This window comes from Schistocerca cancellata, chromosome 11 (assembly GCF_023864275.1).
Source record: "Schistocerca cancellata isolate TAMUIC-IGC-003103 chromosome 11, iqSchCanc2.1, whole genome shotgun sequence".
NCBI lineage: Eukaryota > Metazoa > Arthropoda > Insecta > Orthoptera > Acrididae > Schistocerca > Schistocerca cancellata.
The window spans coordinates 116,622,920-116,643,257 of record NC_064636.1 but is presented as its reverse complement, the minus strand read 5'-3'; the positions used below and the strand labels follow the sequence as shown (position 1 = coordinate 116,643,257).

Here is a 20,338-nt window from a genome sequence, read left to right as displayed (position 1 = left end):
GTGAGCCTCTGACCTGAAATCAGATGAACTCAATGTGACCATATTTTCCCAATGATCGAGATTGTCAAGACTCTGAAATAGTTAATCACAAGGGTAATTTTCTATATGAATATGTAATCAATGAATCGAATTTACTGGAATATCCCCTACATGTTGCAGTACCTTATTGTCTCTGGTACTGAGTAGCTACCTCCCTAGAGTACGTATTTCGTGACTGAAAACGTACCAGACGATTCCAACATAGTGTACGTTTTAGGACTGGATCTTGAAGATTGCTAAAGAATTTACTTCATCATTTGCATTTGGATATGCTCTTATGTTCGGAAAAGTGCCACCAGCGTCCTATAATAAGAAAGCAAAACATTACTTTTGATCTTATATGATATGGAAGACCATGTTTTTAGATATTTATTTATTTTCTGTTTGTTTTTAATCTGTGATCTACATACAACAAATGACAAAATTTGAGATATAAATTAGCGTATCTGAGTTTAACACAAATATTTTAACACATATGCTTTAGAAAAGTAATAATATTAGTAATACTAAATATCAATATACTACCCCTGGGAAGATAGATTTGGGATGGACAAGCTAAATCTAAGGGACGTTATTTTTCAAGAAAATTTTGTCATGATTGAATTGGACAGGTTTAATATGGTCTTCCATAAATCATTCATAGTGGAAATAGCCATTCTGGATACTTCGAAAATGCTACTTACCAACTTTCACCATGGGTACATATTAATCAAGTTGATGAAAAAAACATGTAACACTGTGCTACATACACACCGATAGCTTAACTTACCACATTAAATCTCCGAATATCTTACGAGCACATCAGGAGATATATGCACACAAGATTCGATAAGTAGGGATACCCTGAAAACAACAGCTACAGTATTCATCAGCTTGATAAACAAAGAAATGGTTGTTGAGATGAAGTACGAATTTAATGATGAACCTGTTATAGACATTTTAACCCAATCAACAAAAATGTTTGCTCAATAGACCGAGTCTGGGTGTGTAATACGCAGAGCAAAATATATAAAACAGTTGTCTCTTAATAGATTAACCATAGTTTGTTATAGATGTTGTGGGGTAAATCTGGAAGTCTGAACGACTATCCACACGTAATCTACGCAAAGAAACATGTTGCTACTGTTAAACGACACAGACTTGCCTTATATGATGATATACATCATATACTTCTCAATAAGGTAAATGCACTGGATCAAGGCCATTACCACACGAAAAATAATTATAAGTACTTTTATTGTAAAATATGTAAATAATGTAAATACCGAAAAAGTGTAAATGGTAGACGATAACTTTAGGTGAATATCATGCTTTAGATGTATATTTTCTGATGGAAATTTAATGATCCATAATAATTGCTAAGCTAGTGAGAAACATTGCATGCAAGAAAGTTGCATGTAAATACATTGAGTGAAAAAAGAATATAATAAATTTTATGCCTAAGGTTTTGTTTGATTTGGTTTTCCTTCCCATTCATTCTGTAGTTTATGCTTCACAAAGGTTAAAGTTAACAAGCTGTATCATTAGAAAATTAAGACATGAGGTGATCTCTCCCACATAGCAGGTGGGTCTTCACTGTCAACCCCAGCATGTGTTCATATGCATGTGTGTATGTGTGTGTGAGAGAGAGAGAGAGAGAGAGAGAGAGTGTGTGTGTGTGTGTGTGTGTGTGCGTTTTTCTGTGTGTGTATTTGGGTGGAATTGGAGTCAGATATTTATAAAATGGTGTGTGACCACACACATGAGTGATGACATTTAATGACAATGTAGAGGTGGAGAGATGTCAAATTAAATTTTGTATATAAATCAGAAATGTGGAAATATTTTGTGCACAGAGATATGTCAGAAGAAATTTAATGACAGGGCAGTGCTAGAAGGGGAGATAAGAGAAACAATTAATTTCAGTGATGAGACCATATAATATCGCTGTACAGTTTCTTACTTTTGCGGCAATTTAATACAGTTCTGGAGAAATTTATTTCAGTTTTGGGGAAATTTGTTGGGCTTTGAGGGCAATTTCTTATATAGTTTTGAGGGATTTTTTTTACATTTTTCATGTAACATAGGCAATGTGTTACATGGAATGCTGTCTGTCGAGATTTTGAGGAGAGTATGTCACAGTTTTCTGTACTATGGAGGGAGATTTGTTAGTTTTGAGAGTAACTTTTTTCATGTTATAGGAAATTTGTTATACTTTTCGTTGTAACATGGTCAAGTTTTTACATGAAAGGAAGGTTTGGAGATTATACTTAACAATTTTGAGGAAATGTGTTGCGTTGTTGAGGCCAATTTGAACAGTGTTGTTGTAAGGTAGAGAACAGTTTCTTACAGTTTTTAGGGATATTTGGTACAGTTTCAGGGCAAGTTTTTATAATTTGGGGATCAATTTGGCACAATATTGCGGTAACTTTTTAAAGTATCTGGGACAAGTTGGTATATTTTTTGTTGTGTCTAGACAAGAGTCTAGACACAGGGTGAGGTTACCGATAGGCACGCGTACACACACGCCGGCTGGCGTGAGTTCTGGAACAGGATACTTGATGAATGCTATAGAGAAAAATATGCAGCTCCTTGAATACTTAACTTTAATGCATCCTTGTGGTACATCGCTATTGACGATACAAATGAGACTATCTCCAGATACAGTTAATTACAATCACTGTAAGGCTAATGGCGCCTTGCTAGGTCGTAGTCATGGACTTAGCTGAAGGCTATTCTAACTGTCTCTCGGCAAATGAGAGCAAGGCTTCATCAGTGTAGTCGCTAGCAAAGTCGTCGTACAACTGGGGCGAGTGCTAGTCCGTCTTTCTAGACCTGCCATGTGGTGGCGCTAAGTCTGCAAGTACTGACAGTGGCGACACGCGGGTCCGACATGTACTAATGGACCGCGGCCGATTTAAGCTACCACCTAGCAAGTGTGGTGTCTGGCGGTGACACCACATTTTGTAACGGTTTTTTAAAGTTGTTGAGTAATTTGTTATAGTTTGTGGCAGTCTTCGTGACTATTCCATTTCTTTAAATAGTGAAGCTTAAGTTTTCTTTAAATGATGACCTGTTCGATTTTTATAAATGGTGACCTCTTCTGTTTTTATATATGGAGACTCATTCCAATTTGTTAAATGTTAACCTGTAACATTTTTTACAAATGGTAACTTGTCCCAGTTTTAGTGGTGACACATTCCATTTTTTTAAATGGTGCCCAATTTTGTTTTTAGAAATGTTGACCAATTCAATTTCTATCAACAGTGGCTCACCTTTGCCCTTTTCTAAATGGTGACTCATTCAGTTTCTTGAAACAGTAATCCTTTCCGTTTTTATAGACCCTAACATGTTACTTTTTTTTAAATGATGACCCATTGTGTCTCATTAATCAGGGACATGTTTCGCTCTTATAAATTCTCATCATTCCATTTTTATAAACACTGAAACATTCCTTTTTTCTAAATGGTAACTGGTTCCATTTTTTAAGAGGTGATGTGCTCTATTCTTATTAAAAGTGAAACATTACGTTTTTTTACTGGTTGCTCAGTCAGCTTCTTTAGACTGTGATCTGTTCCATTTTTATAAATCGTTACAGCTCCATATTCTTAAATGGTGAACCACACTCTTCTTTTGAGTAATGAACCATTCTGTTTCATTAAATACTCATTTGTTTTATTTTTTAAATGTTGACTCGTTTAATTTTTTTAAAGAGCGACCTATGCCACATTTTTTTAACTGGTGACCCATTTCGTTTCTCCAAACACTAACCATTTCACCTTTTAAACAGTGACCCATTAGTTTGTTCTTGTTGTGGTCTTCAGTCCAAAGACTGGTGTGATGCAGCTCTCCATGCTGTGACCCATAATGTTTTTCAAACTATGACACATTTTGTTTCTGGAAGTGATGACCCATTGCATTTTTAAATGGTGATAGGTATCTTTTCTTGATCAGTCAGGGAGGTAGTGGTTTCCCATTACAATGGTGATTATTATCCCACTCAATAGAGTTTCATCAAATGAACACCACTGCCCTCATCAAAAAGTATGTGTGTGTGTGTGTGTGTGTGTGTGTGTGTGTGCTTGTTTGTTTGTTTGTGTGTGTGTGTGTGTGTGTGTGTGTGTGTGTGTGTGTGTGTGCATGTGTGTGCATGCATACATGCATGTATGCACATGTGTGTATGGTTCAGTACGCCATTTTATGTAAATATCGTGGAAAAAATCCAAATGGGGGCCTTTTCTTGCATATTTTAAATATTACGCTGTTTAAGCATGGGTATGTGTGTGGGCGTGTGTGTGTATGTGTGTGTGCAAATGTTACGGAAATTCTTTCATCTTGGTGTTAGAACATTACATAATTTTACATATCAGTTTAATAGTTTGCAGTGATTGGCTGTAGACGGACTGGTGAAGAGTGCAAATGAAGACTGTGTTAGTTCACCATCTTGGATTTTGATTGACTGTTAAATTTTAACAGTACACTGTGACCGATTGGTTTTTAAATTTCTCACTGCCAGAGCTGTGTTAGTTTTGCCACGTAGCACTTTAATTGGCTGTTTCATTCTAATACTGGGCCATGATTGGCTGATGAGGTGGTGGGGTAGGGGAAAGGGATGTGGGGAATCAAGAATAACTGGGTTAGATTTTGATCAGCTCCTTTAATTTTAATAGTAGGCTCTGATTGTTTGGAGAGGAATGGGGAATGCAGTGTGTCTGGTTGATATCACTGACAAACTAATATCATCTGTGTATTAGATCTCGATTACATGTTTACTACAGACCACTGTTTGTCTGCCTGATGTCCTATTTAGGTCTATCATTGGAGTATGAGTTTGGTAATGTTCGATCAAAGTGTCCATACTACAACTCTTCTTATTTCCAATATTGTACATTGATCTAATTCCAAAACGTAAACTCTATGTTCATACACTCTTTGAGCTGGTGAAGTGCATGTTGTGCTGCTACAAACTCGGGTCCATTGAATTGTTTACTAGTATTTCATATCTTCTTCTCCAGAACTCGAGGCTGAGATACCGGTGTTCCTGGAGTATCTCTCCAATTACTGGCGAGACTCTGTCCAGCTGCTCTCGCTCGGTGTGACGCATATCTCACAACTGTTCGTTCCCATGGCATTTGAACATGTGGTAAGTATTGTTTTCTGTTTTTCCTATTTTGACTTGTATCATACGAACGAGGTATGAGGAAATGGCGCACATTGCCTCAAATAAGTTGTCAGTTCTCGAATATGCTTCCCGATTTACCTGGCTCACACTGTCGTTTTGTTTGACTCTCCGATGGTAATGTTAACTCTCTGCAAGAGTTCTGACCCACCTCTATGCCTGTGAACTTTGTTAAATGAAGAACAGAAACCCAGAACAGGTGAGAATAGGAAGAAGGTCCTTCGTATATTTTTTCGTACTTTCCCAGAATTTCTTTAACAGATCTGGGAAGTTTTATATCAGATCAAGCTACACAAGCCTAGGCCTCTTGGCTACATATTCCGTGGAAATTTGTATAGATATGTATTGGCTCTTCACTCTCGTATTTTATATCATCACCTCCCGAATTTGCTGATTCATGATCTCTTCCTCTAACGGGATATTAAGGTGGGAGGGCGGGGGAAGGGTTTGGGAACGGGGGGTCAGATATTACGTAGCCATCAGTATTTAATAATGTATCAGACGATTTTTTTTTTTTTGAAGTGGTTTGGATGCCGTAACGGAAAACTGTAGCGATCTGTTATATACCCGACAATGCAAGGAATACACATTTTTTCTTTTAGTTAAACTGTCGAGTACATCTGAGTTACTGGTAGCGGACATTCTGTTCATACCTAATAGCCGGCCGCTGTGACCGAGCCGTTCTTGGCGCTTCAGTCCGGAACCGCACTGCTGCTACGGTCGCAGGTTCGAATCCTGCTTCAGGCATGGATGTGTGTGATGTCCTTAGGTTAGTTAGGTTTAAGTAGTTCTAAGTCTAGGCGACTGATGACCTCAGATGTTAAGGCGTATAGTGCTTAGAGCCATTTGAACCATACCTAATAATTTAGCTTTTTACCGCTATGAAATACTCTCTTTTGAAAACAGGGAGACTATTGGTTCAAATGGCTCTGAGCACTATGGGACTTAACATCTGTGGTCGTCAGTGCCCTAGAACTTAGAACTACTTAAACCTAACTAACCTAAGGACATCTCACACATCCATGCCCGAGGCAGGATTCGATTCTGCGACCGTAGCGGTCACGCGGTTCCAGACTGTAACGCCTAGAAGCGCACGGCCACACCGGCCGGCTAGGGAGACTATTGTACTCTTTTTCAATTGATGGGAAAATATTTGACAAAATGTCATTACTTAGTTAATGATAGTTACTTTTCACCATTTGTTAATATCTTTACTTTGAATTTCGCTAATCTTAAGAAAAATTAGGCATGTTTTAGTGAATATAGCAGTTTCACTTTCAAAATTCCAGATTGAGGTTACAATTCCGAGACATGTATCACTCAAATGTAGTTGCATCTTTTTAATTACTTTTTATGGTGTCATAATATTTTGGTAAGTAAAGAATTCAACTCACACTTATGATACTTTCTCTAAATATTAAGTATGATCACCCGTCTACAGAAAAAGTAATGTCTACCTCTTATTGGTGTTATTTACTCAACAGATATGTTTACCTGTGAGTAACTGTGTGTCATATAAGGTCCACTCCATTGTCCTTTTAGTGCTACAGCAGTTTTAATTTGAAGGTGGTCAGATCTCACAAATGGGTGCAAGTTAGGAACAGATAGCACCTGGCTAATTTTAGAAACCGTTTGCCTAATCCCGTGACGTGGCTGCAGTTAACTACCAACGATGAGAAGCATCTGCGGCAATAAGGGAAAATGTTAGTTTATACATCTGAAAACGGGAGAAAACGCCTAACAATGAACTTCTCATTCAACTGACATAGCTCAGAGATGAAACTTCATTTGTGCCACAGAAGCTGGCGTTCATTCGTGTTGGTGCATTAAGTATCTGATTACAATTATAATGGGGTCTGTTATGATTCATTCCAAGTGCTGACATCCACTCTAACAATTTGCTTCCATTGAAATTGTGTAAGTTGACATCTGGGCTCGTAAAATTACGACTTTTCAACGTGAAGGAGTATCCAGTCGGCATCTTCTAATTAACGACAGAGGGATAGAGAAACAATTAAAATCGCTCAAAAGAGGAAAGGCCTCTGGACCTGATGGGATACCAGTTCAATTTTACACAGAGTACGCGAAGGAACTTGCCCCCCTTCTTGCAGTGGTGTACCGTAGGTCTCTAGAAGAGCGTAGCGTTCCAAAGGATTGTAAAAGGGCACAGGTCATCCCCGTTTTCAAGAAGGGACGTCGAACAGATGTGCAGAACTATAGACCTATATCTCTAACGTCGAACAGTTGTAGAATTTTGGAACACGTATTGTGTTCGAGTATAATGACTTTTCTGGAGACTAGAAATCTACTCTGTAGGAATCAGCATGGGTTTCGAAAAAGACGGTCATGTGAAACCCAGCTCGCGCTATTCGTCCACGAGACTCAGAGGGCCATAGACACGGGTTCACAGGTAGATGCCGTGTTTCTTGACTTCCGCAAGGCGTTCGATACAGTTCCCCACAGTCGTTTAATGAACAAAGTAAGAGCATATGGACTATCAGACCAATTGTGTGATTGGATTGAGGAGTTCCTAGACAACAGGACGCAGCATGTTATTCTCAATGGAGAGAAGTCTTCCGAAGTAAGAGTAATTTCAGGTGTGCCGCAGGGGAATGTCATAGGACCGTTGCTATTCACTATATATATAAATGACCTGGTGGATGACATCGGAAGTTCACTGAGGCTTTTTGCACATGATGCTGTGGTGTATCGAGAGGTTGTAACAATGGAAAATTGTACTGAAATGCAGGAGGATCTGCAGCGAATTGACGCATGGTGCAGGGAATGGCAACTGAATCTCAATGTAGACAAGTGTAATGTGCTGCGAATACACAGAAAGATAGATCCTTTATCATTTAGCTACAAAATAGCAGGTCAGCAACTGGAAGCAGTTAATACCATAAATTATCTGGGAGTACGCATTAGGAGTGATTTAAAATGGAATGATCATATAATGTTGGTTGTCGGTAAAGCAGATGCCAGACTGAGGCTCATTGGAAGAATCCTAAGGAAATGCAATCCGAAAACAAAGGAAGTAGGTTACAGTACTCTTGTTCGCCCACTGCTTGAATACTGCTCAGCAGTGTGGGATCCGTACCAGATAGGGTTGATAGAAGATATAGAGAAGATGCAACGGAGAGCAGCGCGCTTCGTTACAGGATCATTTAGTAATCGCGAAAGCGTTACGGAGATGATAGATAAACTCCAGTGGAAGACTCTGCAGGAGAGACGCTCAGTAGCTCGGTACGGGCTTTTGTCAAAGTTTCGAGAACATACCTTCACCGAAGAGTCAAGCAGTATATTGCTCCCTCCTACGTATATCTCGCGAAGAGACCATGAGGATAAAATCAGAGAGATTAGAGCCCACACAGAGGCATACCGACAATCCTTCTTTCCACGAACAATACGAGACTGGAATAGAAGGAGAACCGATAGAGGTACTGAAGGTACCCTCCGCCACACACCGTCAGGTGGCTTGCGGAGTATGGATGTAGATGTAGATGTAGAACCTAAATAGACTGACCGAAAAAAAAAACCTCAACACCAAGAAGGAGTTGTGCGACATAAATGAAAGCATTTTATGAGGATGCAAATCAGGTCTGCCTTAAATACACGCTGCAACATTCGTAAGCGTCACTTACCTTTCAGACTGGACGTGGTAAATGAACTTTCGTCAAAAATGCCGTTAAGGCAAGAGAGACACCATTATAAACACTTCACTGAGTTTGAATGAGGTCATGTAATAGAGCAATTACAAGCTGGATGTCTCTTCTGCGATATTGCAGAAAGGCTTGGGAGGAATGTAACAATAGTAGATGGCTGACAGCTGTGTTCACAAGAATTTATTATCACGAAATGACTGCGCTACGGACGGTCACGTGTCACTACTGATAGGGAAGGCCATCGTGTTTGGCGCATCTCCCTCGCGCAGCAGCGATCTGAGGTGCAGTTGGCACCACAGTGGCACAACGAACTGTCAGAAATCGATCATTTCAAGGACAGCTCCGAGCCAGACGCCTTGTAGCGTGTGTATTTCATTGACGCAAACCACTGCCATTTACGACTTCAGAGCAGGGTGGAGGTCTGTGGTGAATTGTAATAAAAGCTGGTCCTGCCTCGGTGCAAGTGATGACCAGGTACAGGTTAGGAGAGAGCCGGTTGAGGGGCTACAACCAACCTATCTGCATGGCTGACAGGCTGGACCTACACCTGGCGCTATGGTTGGGGTGCGGTTTCATATGACAGCTGGAGCACCCTCGTAATTGTCCCATGAAGCCGACTGCTAATTTGTACGTCAATCTGGTGATTCTACCTGTTGTGCTGAAATTCATTAACATCGTTCCGTTTTTTTTTTCTAACAGGATAACACTCGTCCACATACCGCTTTTGTAGTGGAATGTGCTCTAGAGAGTGTCTATATATTCTCTTGGCCTGCTCGATCGCTAGATCTGATCCTATCATCTGATTATAGTTAAGGGATCTTGCGTTGCTGCTCCTGTCGACCTTCATCAAGGTCCTAGTAGATTGGCCGCTACTATCTCTTTAGGCTCTCTCAGCAACGGAAGGTGTACTAAATCTTTATGTTTACCACTAACAGTTGATTTTCTCACAAATTTCACATGTTGTAAATAAATGTGATATCGTCTTGGCCATGTTAAAAAATAAACGATCCAGTTTCAGTATTTCCAGACACCTCTTGGGTCCAAAATGTATACAGCACTCCCCTTTGTCTGTGTTTGTTACTTGGTACAGAGCCCATTTCTGCACTACATGATGCATTTGAGTTTTCTCTTATCCAGTGTAGCTGTAACTCCTTTACACCAAAGATAGGAAATAACCGGTGTTTTGCTTACGGCGTATCGTTTTCAGTTATTTGCCGAATCTGCCTTCGTCAGGCACACCTTTGGTGAGGACCAGCCTGCTTCCAAGTATCGGTAGTTGAGCTTTTCGCTTTTTAGGCCAAGCAGTAGGCATAAGAACTTGTTGGTCATCAAATTCTCTTCTCACGATAAGTACTGCAAATTGAAATCACAGAGCTAAAGCCCATATTGCTAATCTCTGATGTTGCAGTTTGGCTATTAACAGAGATGAGAAGGGTTATTAGTTTGTTACGTCTAAAGATTTCGGGCTGGCTATAGAATGGCAGAATTTGGTGAATTTGAACAGTACTGACAGTGCGTCCCCCCATGTCACTCAATGCTTTTGCTCTCTGGTCGTCAACACTCTTCTCCCAAAAGCGATTATCTTGATGTTATCATGCCCCTGTTCGTTGTCGATTTCATACAGATGGACTCCCATCTACGCTCAGATCCATCACAAGCCGAATTAAATGTTTTTTTAAGATCTGGGCAGGATAATAGTAACACGTTGGTTGCTTAGCGCTGTTTCATTCTGTCAAATTCCTTACTCACCGTCTTCCAATTATTATCACACGCTGTAAGAGATGGCGAGGCCTTTCATGATCTGTAGCGGGAAGGCGTATGTAAGTACTTTTGTTGAGCAGGTTATGCAACGATTTGCTGTTTCGCACTTGATTGTCTATGAAACGGTGATAGAAGCCACACAAACTTCCTAAGTTGCTTCTTGCAATTATGCATTAGAATACTACCTCCAATTTCCCCTTATCTACTTTTATATCTCCCAGCGGAAATGAAAGCCCTAAGAATTTTTTGTTTCCTGCCTACCGAATTCAAATTCCCTTAAGCTCCATTTAGCTCGAGCGATTTCAAAATATACGAAAAGTTTCCTCTAATGTTGCAAATGTTCTCCCCTCATTCTGCAAAATTATTGCTTTTCAATAAATCTTCAGTGACAGCTCTATCCAGTGAATAAATGCCGATGCGTCACATTTAGCCCAACTGGTAGCGTCTGATGTTGATGGCATTGACATTCACACAGGATGGCGCTGCATTGTCTACATTTCGAGTCCAATAACACATGCCAGAACCCCAAAGTTAATTGGCACCAGTAAATTTCTGCAACAATTTTTCGACATCTTCCTATAGGTTTTCATTAAGAAACGGAGAGTTGTATTCACTACAATCAAATTTTATGATTCCTGCTGCCAATATATCCTGCAACACCTTTTAGAGGGCGGCCTCTTTTCCTTGCGTAATGGGATAGGGAGATATGTAACTTCATTTCTGTTTTGTAAATACTTTTAATAGTTACCTGTTGCGATGTCGTAATAGGAGGAGAGGTGTACTCCTACGTGCCACGTCCAAGGTGGCGGATAAGGGGGACTTCACCAGCTTGCTGGCAGACTTGAGCGAAATATGATAGCTGTCGCGGACCAAACACACATCCCATCAATCTCATTTTTCACCATCCATCTTTCACCCATCACCTCTCCAGATCGCATCTAGAATTGTAAACCCTGACCTTCGTCAGACACTTGATAATTGATCAGATAATCAAACAAATATGACGAATCTTCTATTGAAAGAATCCGCCGGTTTGGACAGTCACGACGAGATTATCCAGGTGAAGACACCATTCGGATACGGTTGGGTGTCACACAGAGGACAAAGGCGAGTCGCAGCGCCTAGTGAGGCACTGACAGAACAAACAAACATGCTACATATTCCACATAAGATGGTGCTAAAATTTAACAAACCAGGAATATTTGCGTATTTTGCAACATTAAATATTAATTCTTTAAGGAACGTTGGTAAATTGAAACATTTAACAGATGTATTAGGTCGAGAGAACATAGTTATCACAGCCCTTCAAGAGTTACGCAACACTGACCAGGACACGATCGAAGCAGGAGAATATCGACTTTATAAGGGACCACCAGGAGAAAGGGTATTACATAATCTTCTCCAATTCGGTGTGGGTTTCTTGGGACAGAATAGAATATTGGATTTCACTGTGGATTTTTCATCCTCAAGAATGGCTTTCTTAACAATTAAGGTGGAAAACAACAGATACATACTGATAAATATTCATGATCCAACTAATGTTAAAAATAGAACTGACAAGGATGGAACGAAAAAATTCGGGGATGAACTTGATCAAATACGAGGGTGAGTCAAATGAAAACCTTAAATAATCAAGCGGAGAGTTCCAGATAGATCATGCGGCCACAGATAAGTAATTCCATAAGGAAATCTATAATGTTAAAGTGGTGCGTGTCGTCGATGTTGATTCAGACCACTACATTTCAAAAATGAATATCAAACTGACACCTAAAAGAAAGAAAAAACGAACCTCAAAAGTTAGATACAAAGAGAGCATATGATCCTATTTGTATTATTATTAATCGGATATATTACGAGAGATCAAGAATACCTTTAAGTGACAATCTAGAAGCCACTGTCAATCGCCGGCCGCGGTGGTCTAGTGGTTCTGGCGCTGCAGTCCGGAACCGCGGGACTGCTACGGTCGCAGGTTCGAATCCTGCCTCGGGCATGGGTGTGTGTGATGTCCTTAGGTTAGTTAGGTTTAAGTAGTTCTAAGTTCTAGGGGACTTATGACCTAAGATGTTGAGTCCCATAGTGCTCAGAGCCATTTGAACCATTTTGAACCACTGTCAATCGATTAAAAGCTTTCGCTGAAGAAGTAGCTCCTGTACCGAAATGCAAGAACCATACTTGGTGGAGTGAGGAATGTGAAGTAGTGATTCAAAGTAGACATAAGGCCTGGTTAAATGACCAACGAAACAGAACTGAAAGCTCCAGGGAGGAATTAATAAACGATAGACGATCAACCGCTAAAAAAATTAGAAGGGTCAAAAGGCAATTTCATAAGGACTCGCTAAAATCTATCGAGGATGCTTTCAATCGCCACAAGACAAGAGATTACTACCAGACACTCGAACGGTACCAGTCGAAATACACTCCACCTACTGTTACAATGAAGGATACAAACAGAAAGGTAGCACATTATGACAATTCAATAATATTGGCTAAATATTTCAAGCAGTTACTAAATAGCGGGGAACTCAACATCATTTGGAATTTTACCCCTATCCAAGAAACAAAACGCATTTAGAAAATGTTATACCACCCCAGCCAGATGAACTACAAGCAGCGATTAACTCACTTTGGAATTATGAAGCAGCACGTGAGAACCAACTAGTGGCGGAGCTTTGGAAATACGCAAATGTACAAATTATTCTCAACTTATACAAACATCTTACTGACATTTAGAATACTGAGAAGTTTCCAGAGGAATGGAATATTGCAATAATCCATCCACTACACAAAAAAAGGAGATGATTGGATCCAAATAATCATAGGGTTATATCCCTGCTGGATATTACTTATAAAATTTTTCCAAGGTTCTGTATTTCAGAATTCATGAAGAGCTGGGTGGTGAACTAGGCGAATATCAAGGAGGCTTTCGTCCAGGATGTAGCTGTCCTGATCAAATTATTAGTCTGAAATGGATAGTGAACCATCAAAGGGTCAGGGACAAGAAACTAGTGATCACGTTTGTCGATTTTAAAAAAGCCTACAATAGGATCAATCGTGAATCTCCAATGTCAATTCTTAAAGAATTTGGTCTACATCTGAAACTTGTCAAACTCTTTGCAGTCACCCTTCGAAATACTAAACCTAGAGTAGGATTCACCAATGAATTCTCTCAACCTTTTGTGATTCATACTGGCCTGCGACAAGGCGATGGATTGTCTCCATTATTGTTCAATTGTGTGCTGGAGAAAATCATGCACGAATGGAACAAGATATGTCCACCATCTGTTAACATTTGAAGAAAGATTCAACTTAACTGCCTTGCATTAGCAGATGATTTGGCGCTTTTAGCAAACAGTACTGTTGAAGCAAAGGTTCAGACAGAACAACTAGAACGATTAGCGGCAAAGGTCGGACTGCAAAGTTCGTTTGAGTAGACAGAAATGATGCCCAGCTTCCCAGTTGACACATCCCATATAATGCTCCATAATGATCAAAAAATTAAGGTAGTCAAAAAGTTTAAATACTTGGTGAGATTATTACTTGGAATGTTAATGAAAGAGCGGCAATAGATAGTAGAACATTAAAACTTCAGCGAGCGCAGAGAAGCACGTGGCCAACCTACAAAAAACGATCTCTCTCAATAAAAGCAAATTTCGACGTTACTCCTCCGTCGTTAAACCGGAAGCAACATACGCAAGTGAAACACTTTTCAGACTGAATACTCAAGCAACAACTGACAAATTGCACAAAGTTGATAGAAGAAGAGTCCAAACAATTATCAGTAAGAAACACCCTAGAACTTAGAACTACTTAAACCTAACTAACCTAAGGACATCACACACATCCATGCCCGAGGCAGGATTCGATCCTGCGACCGTAGCAGCAGCGCGGTTCCGGACTGAAGCGCCTAGAACCGCTCGGCCACCGCGGCCGGCCTGTGGCAGCAAATCCCAGCTCCGTACAGTTTTTGCGATTGCAATACTTCCTTCTCTTTCTGTGCCTGCTGGTAGCTGTGCAGTGAAGTGCTTATGAACTTGGGCTGCTACCTGTGCGTTGTCGTGTTGGTCTTTTCGAACTACTGTAGTCTAAGATGCTGCAGATCGCTGGATTTTGAACGATTTTACGACGCTACCAATCTTTTTAACACTTTTGTGCACAGACACTTCTTTCTATTCTTCGTAACGGTTTTTCACTATTGCGTTTAGATTATTCTTCAGCATAAAGCAGATCCTTTGAAGTGTGTCAGCCGAACAAATGGTATTGACAGCTCACATGGCCAGTTGGCAATGTTGCCGTATGTATCGTACTGCACCGTGGTCGCCATTATCACGCAGTCTAGCGAAAAAAATAAAAACCGTGACAGCATGCAGATCCTATCCGCGAGTGTAAATTTATTTCAATTTGCCAGTTTTAAAATATAAACTCAAGAAACTGACATGACCTACATATCGTAAAATTATTTGCCATAGACCTACTTCCGAACAGAAATGCAAGTTAGTTTTGCATTATTGTCGGGCATTCGTAGTTTTTGTTTTCGTTGTTATATATTTGTGTTAATAACTTGTTGCACTACGCCTGACAGAATAATTTATCAATAAACTAACAGTTATCACCTGAAGAAGGAACTCAGCAATGGTAGGAACGGTTGATGGCACGCGCATCTCTTCAGTTCCAGTGTACTGCAGTTATGGTAATGGAACAACTTCACTTTCATCACCCTCCAGACCTGATTTAGAGTGGTTTTCTTCTGCATAGCTCGAGCTATCGTTGGAATTAATTCCAGCTCAGTTTTTTTTTTTAAATAATGAGTCTTGGTTTGATGCTGCCTGCCATGAATTCCTTTCCTGTGGCAACCTCTTCAACCCCTAGTGACACTTGCAACCTACGTCATCCATTATTTTCTGGATGTATTCCGATCTCGGTCTTCCTATAGAGTTTTTGCCCTCTACAGCTCCCTCTAATACCATAGAAGTCATTCACTGCTGTCTTAATAGATGTGCTACCATTCTGTTCGACTCTGCTCAGAACCTCCTCATTCCTTGCCTTATCAGTTCACTTAATTTTCAACATGGTACTGTAGCACCACATCTCAAATGCTTCGACACTCTTCTGTTCCTGTTTTTCCATAGTCCGTCTTACATGCTGTGCTCCAACCGTACATTCTCACAAGTTTATTACTCAAAGTAAGACCTATGTTTGAAGCTAGTATTCTCTTGGCCAGGTATTCTGTTAATGACAATGTTAGTCTGCTTTTGATGTCTTCTTTGCTCCTTCTGTCATCGATTATATTACTGCCTAGATAGTATAATTCTGTAATTTCATTTACTTCCTGAACATCAGTCTTAATTTTAAGTTTCTCGTTGTTCTCATTCCTGCCCCCTATAATTACTTTCGTTTTTCTTCGATTTCTCGTCCATCCATGTTCTGTACTCAGTAGACTGCTCTTTAAATTCAGCATACCTTGTCTTACTTCTTCACTTCCACTGAGGGTCACAGTGTCGTCAGCGAATCTTATCTTTGATATCCTCTCACCTTGAATTTTATTTCCACTTTGAAACTTTCTTTTATTTCCATCATTGCTTTTTCAGTGTCTAGATTCAACAGTAGGGGCGAAAGACTACATCCCTGTCTTACATCCGTTTTAGTCTGAGCACTTCGTTCTTGATCTTCCACTTTTATTATTCCCTAATGGCTCTTGTACATGTTGTGTTGGCGGCCGGTGTGGCCGTGCAGTTATAGGCGCTTCAGTCTGTAACCGCGTGACCGCTACGGTCGCAGGTTCGAATCCTGCCTCGGGCATGGATGTGTTTGATGACCTTAGGTTAGTTAGGTTTAAGTAGTTCTAAGTTCTACAGGACTGATGACCACAGATGTTAAGTCCCATAGTGCTCAGAACCATTTGAACCATTTGAACATGTTGTGTTTTACCAATCTCTCCCTGTAGCTTACCCCTTTCTCACACTAGTCAGCTCTCGCAGTATTCGGAATTGTGTGGGCGATATTTTTCTGAAATTCGGATGGTATATCGCCGGCCGGGGTGGCCGAGCGGTTCTAGGCGCTACAGTCTGGAACCGCGCGACCATTACAGAGGCAGGTTCCTATCCTGCTTTGGGCATGGATGTGTGTGATGTGCTTAGGTTAGTTAGGTTTAAGTAGTTCTTAGTTCTAGGGGACTGATGACCTCAGGAGTTAAGTTCCATAGTGCTGAGAGCCATTTGAATCAATTTTTTTTGGATGGTATATCGCCATACTTGTGCATTTTAGACACCAATGTGAATAATCGTTTTGTTCCCACTTCCCCCAGTGATTTGACAGATTCTGATGAAATGTTATCCATCTCTTCTGCCTTATTTGGTCTTAAGCTCTCCAGTGCTCTTTTAAATTCAGATTCTAATACTGGATCCCTTAAATGTTCCTCATCGACTCCTGTTTCTCCTTCAGTCACATGAGACAAGACTTCCCCCTCATAGAGGCCTTCAATGTACTCTTTCCACCTATCCGCTCTCTCCTCAGCATTTAACAATGGAATTCTTACGTTGCCACCGTTGCTTTTAATGTCACGGAAGATTGTTTTGACCATTCTACATACTGAGGCACTCTTCAAACAATCATTTCTTATTCGATTACTTCAGATTTTTCGTGCAGCCACTTCCTGTTTATTTGATTCCTAAGCGACCTTTATTTCTGTATTCCTGAATGTGTTTGAACATTTTTGTACTTCCTTCTTTCATTGAGCAACTGAAGTATTTCTTCTGTTAATCATGGTTTTTACCGAAATTACGGTATTTGCTCCTATGTTTTTCTTTCTGACTTCTGTGACTGCCCTTTTTAGAAATGTCCATTTCTCTTCAACCGTACCACCTGCTGAGCTATTCCTTGTCTCAGTATCTGTAGCCTTAGACGATTTGAAGCACATCTCTTCATTCCTTTGTACTTCTTAATCTAACTTCTTTTGTGTATTGCTTCTCCCTGACTAATCTCTTAAACTTCAGCTTACTCTTCGTCACTGCTAAATTGTGTTCTGAGTCTATAACTACTGCTCGGTATACCTTACAATCCAGTATCTGATTTCGGAATCCCTACCTGACCATAATGTAATCTAATTGAAATCTTCCCATATCTTCCAGACTTTTCCATGTATACCTCCTAATCTTGTGATTCTTGAAGGGATTATTCGCAATTTGTAGCTCATATATATTGAAGAACTCAATTAGTCTTTCTGCCTCTCATTCCTAACACCAGCTTCATATTCTCGGGTAACCATTCGTTCTATTCCTTCCCCTACAACCGTATTCCAGTCCCTCATGACTATTAGATTTTTATCTACCTTTACGAGTTGAATTACACGTTTAATATCCTCATAATCTTTCTCTAGCTGTTGATCTTCAGCTTGCGACGTCGGCATGTATACCTTAACTATCGTTGTCGATGTACTTTTGCTGTCGATTCTAATGAGAACCACCTCTTCCGTTAATGTTTTTATCCACTGGTGACAGAACAGCCTTGTGGGCAAAGAAAATTTCTTGCTTTTACGAAGGTTGTCTGTCTGAAGCTACACTACTAATGTAGATATCGTTATAAGATGCCAATTCCTCAGCAATGTTTTCCATGATGTCCACAGATTTGTTATGCCACTCTCACCATAGTATGTATTGTACTGATCTTCCTTGTCGTTACAACCGTGCTTTTGCTTTCTTTCAAAGATGTTGCAGGTCTACTTACAACGTAAGTAACAGGAATGAGAGCTCGCCATTTTCTTTTTCCTTCTCAACATAGTCCCTCACTGTGTACAGTACATCGAGTTCCCTACGCAGCACGTATTTCTTCCTCTCTTTCTCTTCGGGTTTATGGCTTGCGCTACACATCACACCTGACATAGTTGACCTGCTCATGAGCCATCCATCATTGGACGTCTTTCTGCTGCCGCTAGTCAACGAAACGACGCTACTGAGCTGTTAGTGTCGAAGACTTATCTGTCAGACCATTACAGGATGCCTATTACAAGATCTGCCTCCTCCCAATTTTCTTGTAGTGATACTGTCAGGTGGCCATACCTTTGGAAACCTTAATGTCACCTCAAATTTTTAATGATTGGTGAATAATGGAATCTATGGTATAGGTAAATAAATGTAAACTGAACTCAACCCATTATTATGTACAAAGCTGATAGCAGAAAACACCTGCAAGAAAAGGAAATGATTTACAGAGATACTGTACTCATCAGTACATTGTATGAGGTCATGTCGTGCAATCAGCAGAAATCAGAACATGCTAAGGAAGGGAGCTGAAATGCTGAGCAGGGGACGCCACCGCAGGATCGGTAGCATCACAACAGAAGAGGGAATGCCCACAGAAAACAAAACAATTAGACATAAGGGTTAAGAGGGCAAATAATAAAGAGTACCCGTGAGAGATTAAGAACTTAACAGTTGTAGACAGAATGCTGATGTCATAAATTAGTTGTGAACCATGAATAAGAAAATTGTTGAACAAGGTTTAGTTTTATAAAGTAGTGAATAGTGTGAACTAATGTGGTGTAATTAATGGTAAAGACGTAAGCTAACAGTTGGTGCCTGAAACAACAAATTAGAAATAATAAGCAATAATTAAAAACAAATAACCATTGATCTTTCATTTTGTTTAATCCCTTACATGAGAAATAAATCTGAGGAAAATTCGGCACACTCAATCAAGAAGCAAGTTTGAAAACCACCAAAATGTTACACAACAGATTGTTAGCAGCATGTAACTGGGGATATTTGAAGAAGAAGAGAGAGAAGAAATGGACATGGAGAGAGATGGCTACAATGATTCTGAAGAAGTATTAAAACTCAAGATGCTAAAAAAGAGATCAAAGGGAAAGGATGCAATTTATTGAATTATATGAATAAAAGGGACAGCTGAGATATAAATCTTCTGCCATGCTCTGCAAGTAGCAAAGATAATGATGGAAGATGGGTAATGTTAATAAGTGACGTGTAGTTGAGCAGGGCAGTAACACAACTTCAGACAGGGCTAGTCATATTATTAGTGGGAGGACAGGACATTTAGTACCAGAAATATTGAACGAAGCGTCAAAGGATTTTAACATTGGTATCGTTAGGCAAGACCCTATAGAAAGTGAAGTTTCATTGTTATATTGGAGTGTCAGTAGTGACTAGGAATATAAAGAACATTTCCATGAAAGCAGTGATAGGCATGTCAAGCGCAGTTTCAGCTATTTTGGACAAGGCTTTCGATAAGCGTGAGACGGTGAGTTGCTGCCGAGTACTTCATCTTAGGAACACCAAGAGAAAAGGGGCAGTTTCAAATAAGAGTGTTTTATTCAAGAAGCAAACGTTTATGACACTACATTATCAACATCAGATGATTATTGGGAAGAATTACTTGCATGAGAAGGATGCAGTGATCGTTTTCAGTAATGTTAACAATCAGATAGAAGTTAATAACCAAATTACTGAATGAAATTACACCCAAAAGCGAAGAGAAATGCACCAATTACATGTTTACACCATCTGTCCAAAAAGTTCTAAGACTAATTGCACTCCTTGCGTATAAGTGATGTCAACTCATTAGCTATGATGGCAGTGTGGACTACCAATTCTTAGATAACAAACGTGCATTCTACCAGTCGCTATGAACAGGCAGTGTTAAGTAGTGGGTACTCAGTTTTAGTATCTCAGCGTTGTTGTGTTACAAATCGCATCTCTAAATAAAGAAT

General features: G+C 39.9%; 1 protein-coding gene across 1 annotated transcript in view; it reads left to right on the top strand.

Annotated features, from left to right (window-relative positions):
• Window positions 1-4,289: 4,289 nt before the first annotated feature.
• Window positions 4,290-20,338, top strand: part of LOC126108297 (uncharacterized) — an 85,929-nt gene continuing 69,880 nt past the window's right edge. Inside the window, exons 1-2 of the mRNA XM_049913519.1 lie at window positions 4,290-4,293; window positions 5,034-5,161. Of these exons, the coding sequence (XP_049769476.1) occupies window positions 4,290-4,293; window positions 5,034-5,161 (132 nt within the window). The remainder of the gene's footprint in view (window positions 4,294-5,033; window positions 5,162-20,338) is intronic.